Source organism: Coccinella septempunctata, chromosome 7, assembly GCF_907165205.1.
Source record: "Coccinella septempunctata chromosome 7, icCocSept1.1, whole genome shotgun sequence".
Taxonomy (NCBI): domain Eukaryota; kingdom Metazoa; phylum Arthropoda; class Insecta; order Coleoptera; family Coccinellidae; genus Coccinella; species Coccinella septempunctata.
The window spans coordinates 26110517-26116686 of NC_058195.1; the positions used below are offsets into that span (position 1 = coordinate 26110517).

The 6170-nt window shown below is 37.8% G+C and overlaps 2 protein-coding genes across 2 annotated transcripts; one reads left to right on the forward strand and one right to left on the reverse strand.

The window, feature by feature from the left end:
• Positions 1 to 469: 469 nt before the first annotated feature.
• Positions 470 to 1504, reverse strand: LOC123317673. Its single transcript, XM_044904280.1, has one exon. It carries the CDS (start codon positions 1502 to 1504, stop codon positions 470 to 472), a length of 1035 nt encoding a protein of 344 aa, XP_044760215.1.
• A 2243-nt stretch (positions 1505 to 3747) lies between these two features.
• Positions 3748 to 5896, forward strand: LOC123316371. The gene is made up of 2 exons (XM_044902414.1): positions 3748 to 5550; positions 5838 to 5896. Exon 1 carries the CDS (start codon positions 3800 to 3802, stop codon positions 5282 to 5284), a length of 1485 nt encoding a protein of 494 aa, XP_044758349.1. The 5' UTR covers positions 3748 to 3799; the 3' UTR covers positions 5285 to 5550; positions 5838 to 5896.
• The last annotated feature ends 274 nt before the right edge of the window (positions 5897 to 6170 follow it).

Sequence of the window (6170 nt, forward strand, 5' to 3'; positions counted from 1 at the left end):
AGCGCTTTCGACAATATGTCATCATCAGGGTTCCCTGGAAGGGTAACTATGATTATTACAAGAGATAGAAATTTATTTTGATAATTACCCGTCCAGGAATAATACCACAGGCGGCATGCGGAAGAGTCAATGCAAATTAAAATTAAAACTTGAAAATTTAAAACTAAAACGCTAGAATCAGGTACAGTTTTCGCCAGAAGGAACAAACGAATACAAACGTAAACATCCGTCATTCGACGACAAGACAGATAGGTGATCTCCAAACGAATGAAGGGTGACTTATGACAGATGAAACAAGTGGCACGCAAATCAGTGGTGCCACCCTACAATAACATAATCTATGAACACACACAGTGTCAACAAACAGACGACAAACCAATATAGCACACTAACAAACGTTGAAACAAGTGTGAAGCAATGAAATGGTCTTATTTTAAAAATCATATTTTAAAATCATATTTTAAAAACGTCATGGGAGTAGCCTCTTGAACAACGGGGTGAAGGTGTTATTGAGGTTCACTTGTGTATTCACGCATTTATTGTTGGACCGCATTTCTCGGCTGATCTCAAGATCTTCAAACAGGTTCATCTTGATGTTGTACTTATTGCCCGTAATGTTGTGTAGAACCTCAGAGTTCCGATTTGGGCTGAACTGGTGTCGATAGAATGCGAGATGATGGCCAAATGTTGATAGTTGGGGTCTACTCAGATGTTCCTTTATTCTAGTGGATAGCCTCCTCCTAGTCTGGCCCACATACGATGTGTCACAATCACCACACTTAAGTTTATATACGCCACTTCGGTCCAGTTTTTTGACATTATCCTTTGAGTTCACTAATAAGGAGCCCAGCGAACGCACACCAGAATAGGAGATCCTATACCCGTCAACAGAACGCTCGAGGACGTGAGATATTGCCTCTGACAGGTGGCCCATGTATGGTAGAGAGTAGTATTTCAAGTTGTCCATAACATCTGAACTGTATGCTAAAGCTCTTCTCTGCTTATTTATTACGTTATTTTTGATCATATCAACTACCTCTGGGTCATAACCATTGTTCAATGCGATTTGTTTAATTATATTGAGTTCTTTCTCTCTGTTAGCTTGAGATAAAGGGAAGTTGAGGGCTCTATGAACGTAGCAACGCAAGGCTGCCATCTTGTGGCTTCTGGGGTGGCACGATTGTGCTGGTATTATGTGATCCGTTTGTGTCTTTTTTCTATATATCTCGAAAGTCAAGGAGCTATCTTCGGATCTGGAGATAGTGAGATCGAGAAAGTTTATGGATCTGTTGACTTCCAACTCGAGAGTGAATTTTATCCTCGGGTGCAATGTGTTGATGAAGTACAACAAAGCATGGGCATCATCAGGAATGCCGTCTAGGATGACGAATATATCATCCACGTATCTGTACCAGCGCACTATTATTCTCCACCTTATCATTATGTAGGCCTCAAGCTTCTCGAGAAAACGGTCAGCCAGGAAGGAAGACAGAGGGGAACCCATGGCCAATCCATCAATTTGTCTGTACACAACATTGTTGAAAACGAAGAAATCCTGGGATAACGCGAGCTTCAACAGAGTAAGGATGTCGGCGAGCTTGGAGTCAGGAACGTCATGCTCACGGAGCAACTCAGAAACTAGGGGAATGCATTCCCTTGTTGGACTTCATCAACACATTGCACCCGAGGATAAAATTCACTCTCGAGTTGGAAGTCAACAGATCCATAAACTTTCTCGATCTCACTATCTCCAGATCCGAAGATAGCTCCTTGACTTTCGAGATATATAGAAAAAAGAAACAAACGGATCACATAATACCAGCACAATCGTGCCACCCCAGAAGCCACAAGATGGCAGCCTTGCGTTGCTACGTTCATAGAGCCCTCAACTTCCCTTTATCTCAAGCTAACAGAGAGAAAGAACTCAATATAATTAAACAAATCGCATTGAACAATGGTTATGACCCAGAGGTAGTTGATATGATCAAAAATAACGTAATAAATAAGCAGAGAAGAGCTTTAGCATACAGTTCAGATGTTATGGACAACTTGAAATACTACTCTCTACCATACATGGGCCACCTGTCAGAGGCAATATCTCACGTCCTCGAGCGTTCTGTTGACGGGTATAGGATCTCCTATTCTGGTGTGCGTTCGCTGGGCTCCTTATTAGTGAACTCAAAGGATAATGTCAAAAAACTGGACCGAAGTGGCGTATATAAACTTAAGTGTGGTGATTGTGACACATCGTATGTGGGCCAGACTAGGAGGAGGCTATCCACTAGAATAAAGGAACATCTGAGTAGACCCCAACTATCAACATTTGGCCATCATCTCGCATTCTCTCGACACCAGTTCAGCCCAAATCGGAACTCTGAGGTTCTACACAACATTACGGGCAATAAGTACAACATCAAGATGAACCTGTTTGAAGATCTTGAGATCAGCCGAGAAATGCGGTCCAACAATAAATGCGTGAATACACAAGTGAACCTCAATAACACCTTCACCCCGTTGTTCAAGAGGCTACTCCAATGACGTTTTTAAAATATGATTTTAAAATATGATTTTTAAAATATGACCATTTCATTGCTTCACACTTGTTTGAACGTTTGTTAGTGTGCTATATTGGTTTGTCGTCTGTTTGTTGACACTGTGTGTGTTCATAGATTATGTTATTGTAGGGTGGCACCACTGATTTGCGTGCCACTTGTTTCATCTGTCATAAGTCACCCTTCATTCGTTTGGAGGTCACCTATCTGTCTTGTCGTCGAATGACGGATGTTTACGTTTGTATTCGTTTGTTCCTTCTGGCGAAAACTGTACCTGATTCTAGCGTTTTAGTTTTAAATTTTCAAGTTTTAATTTTAATTTGCATTGACTCTTCCGCATGCCGCCTGTGGTATTATTCCTGGACGGGTAATTATCAAAATAAATTTCTATCTCTTGTAATAATCATAGTTACCCTTCCAGGGAACCCTGATGATGACATATTGTCGAAAGCGCTCGGTTCTTAACTGAAGTTTAATAAACTACACACTGCAGTACTTCGTTTCAATTAATCGTATATTTAGTGTGCAAAATCAACCATAATTCGAATATTGAATAAAAGATTGGACGAGATCAAGCATTATGTAAAATCGTCAGTGCCGGACAATATATATCGGAATTTTTCGGGATCTTGTAGAGATAATTTCGAGACACTGTTCAATAGAATCAGAACTACGAATATTAACAAATTAGAATCATTACTTCAAAATTTTTCCAGACCAATGCATTGTTCACAATTACAATCCAATTTCTTGTATAACTACACTGATGTGATTGTGCCACAAGACGTAGAATCAATATTATCATTGGGTCCAAAATTCAGCGTTCCACAGGTAATCACATACCGATTCCAACCATTATTAAAGATTTCGAGTTTGCAATTCAGAGTTTCCATCTCAGTGAAGATGACAAAAATATACTGCGAACTAGGGGTGTTAACATTATAACGAATTTTTGGTTCAAATCTCAACATCGGAAAACCCTACATCCACTTCTTAAATCTTTCAATAACACTAGATTATTCATTAAAAGACATCCTGATATCGTTATCATGAGAGCAGACAAGGGGAACTCTACGGTTATTATGTTTAAAAGAGAATATTTAGAATATATGACCGACATGCTGTCCGATCAAAACACATACAATAAAATTAAAACAGATATCACCAACAGAATTCAGCGTGAAGCAAATGAATTAATCAATAAATTGAAGTCTCAATCCTATTTAGATGAAAAAGAATCACTGAAGATGAAAAAATATAACTCCACTTCACCAAAATTATACGGTCTCAGAAAAGTCCACAAACCCAATTTAAATATAAGACCAATTGTAAGTTGTATAAACTCACCTTCTTACAACATATCATGTTTTATACACCAGATTATGAGTCAGGTAACGTCAACTTCTCCGTACAACGTCAAAAATTCGTTCGAGTTCGTTTCTCTTGTTAAAACAGTTTCTGTCCCGGAGGGTTATTGTCTGATTTCCTTAGATGTCATCTCATTGTACACTAACGTCGTCAAAGACTTAACAGTTAAAATAGTGAAAAAACGGTGGAAATACATCTCGGCCTTCACTAACATACCGAAAACACTGTTCCTGGAAATGATTGTATTTATTTTCACGTCCAGCTACTTTAAGTTTAATAATGAGTATTATAGGCAAATTGATGGAATGGCTATGGGTAACCCAGCTAGTCCATCCATAGCAAATTTAGTATTGACAGAACTCATACAAGAGTGTATAAACCAACTATCATTTTGGGTTCCAGTTATAGCATTGTATGTGGATGATTTGTTCTTGATTGTTCCCGCGAACAAATGTCGTGAACTCTTGACCGCATTCAATCAATTTCATCCCCGCCTTCAATTCACTCTAGAGATGGAGAAAGACAATTCTTTGCCCTTTTTGGATGTTGTCGTACACAGGAGAGAGGATGGCTCCTTGATAACTAACTGGTACAGAAAGCCAACAAGTTCAGGACGAATTTTGAACTATAATTCGTATTGCAGTTTCGCATATAAAATTTCCGCCGTTAAAAACCTAATATATAGATCAATTAATTTGAGTGACCGTTCGTTCCACAATGACAATCTAAAAGTGATAAGAGAAATATTAAAGCTCAACAACTACCCTAAGTCACTTAGTAATAAAATAATTTCGAGTACGAACTTGGTCAGTGGACCTTCGGGTTCAGACAGCGTAGACGTGATAGGCAGAATGACATGTTTCAAGTTTCCATACATCGAGGGACTTAGCAACCCGATAAAGAATTTAATCAGGGGTGCTTCTGAAAACGTGAAATTGGCATCATACAGCCTTTCGGTTTGTGGTTCGTTATTTTCGAGACTGAAAGATGTTGACACCGTTCTGGACCGCAGTGAAGTAATATATAAGATACCCTGCATGAATTGCCACAAATGCTATATAGGTCAAACGAAACAACTTCTTGGAAATAGAATAAAACAGCACAAATATAACTGTAACGAAAGTTTTAAATCCAAGGATAATAACACAGCCCTTGCAACTCATCATTTCAGTGAACACCACAATTTCAATTTTCAGGCAGCCTCCATTTTAGACGTAGAAAGTAATTGGATGAAAAGAAATATAAGTGAAATGATATACATAAAATTGAACAATACTGTAAATTGTCGCACTGACACCCAGAACTTGAGCTTGGTATACACTGGCATTTTGGACCTTTTCAAAAATAAATACCCAACTAGATAATTTCAAAACAAGACAAAAAAGATAAATAAAATATATTAATTATGTTGATAACCAATTGATTTCATACGGTTGATTCCACCTGTCATAAACACGATATGGGGGATCGCATCAGTTTTGGCACATTCATTGAAGGTGATGCACTGCATTGATCGACAGAATATACAATTTTCTGACGAAGTTTTTCGAGTTTCCATGGGTCTCTGGTCTGTATTGTTCATCACACTATTTTTAAGATCCATCGGGTGGAAAACATAATTTCAGCTTTGGTAAGTGTTTCAAGTCAGTCTTTCGTCCAATCTGATTTATTTTCCGAAAAAGTTGATAAATTTATGTATTATATTTTTCATTATGTAAGTGTAGTTCGAGTTTTACTCTTTTTCAATCATGAAAGAAAATAACAGAATAAAAAAAGAAAAATAAAAAATTTGTTGTATTTTAATTTTCTTTCGTATTTTAAATGTTATTTCAGCCTTTTATTGCATTCTGTGTTGATGGATTTTATATGATTAGATTTATGTAAGATAAGATCTTTGAAAAATTGTATTTTTTGTAGCCCTGAAGAAGTGGAAATATATCCGCGAAACGTCGGCATTACTTGGGTTTAGTTTTTGGACCATCCACGTTTCCTATATCCTGTGAAAAATCTAGAATTTAGGAATAACGCTTGACAAAGGACTTACTTGGAAAAGTCATATCAAACAAGCAATCGACAAAACGAAAGCAGTGATGAATAGACTCTACCCCCTAATAGTAAGAAGAAGCCACATGTCCAAAGAGACAAAATTGAAGATAATCAAAGCCATTGCTAGGCTTCAACTGACTTATGGATCAGTTGCCTGGGGTTTCGCGGCAAAGAGCCATATCAAAAGAATTCAGGCCACTGAAA

Coding starts and splice junctions, on each gene's coding strand:
- LOC123317673 (XM_044904280.1), bottom strand. CDS start 1,504: ATGGGTTCCCCTCTGTCTTCCTTCCTGGCTGACCGTTTTCTCGAGAAG.
- LOC123316371 (XM_044902414.1), top strand. CDS start 3,800: ATGAAAAAATATAACTCCACTTCACCAAAATTATACGGTCTCAGAAAA.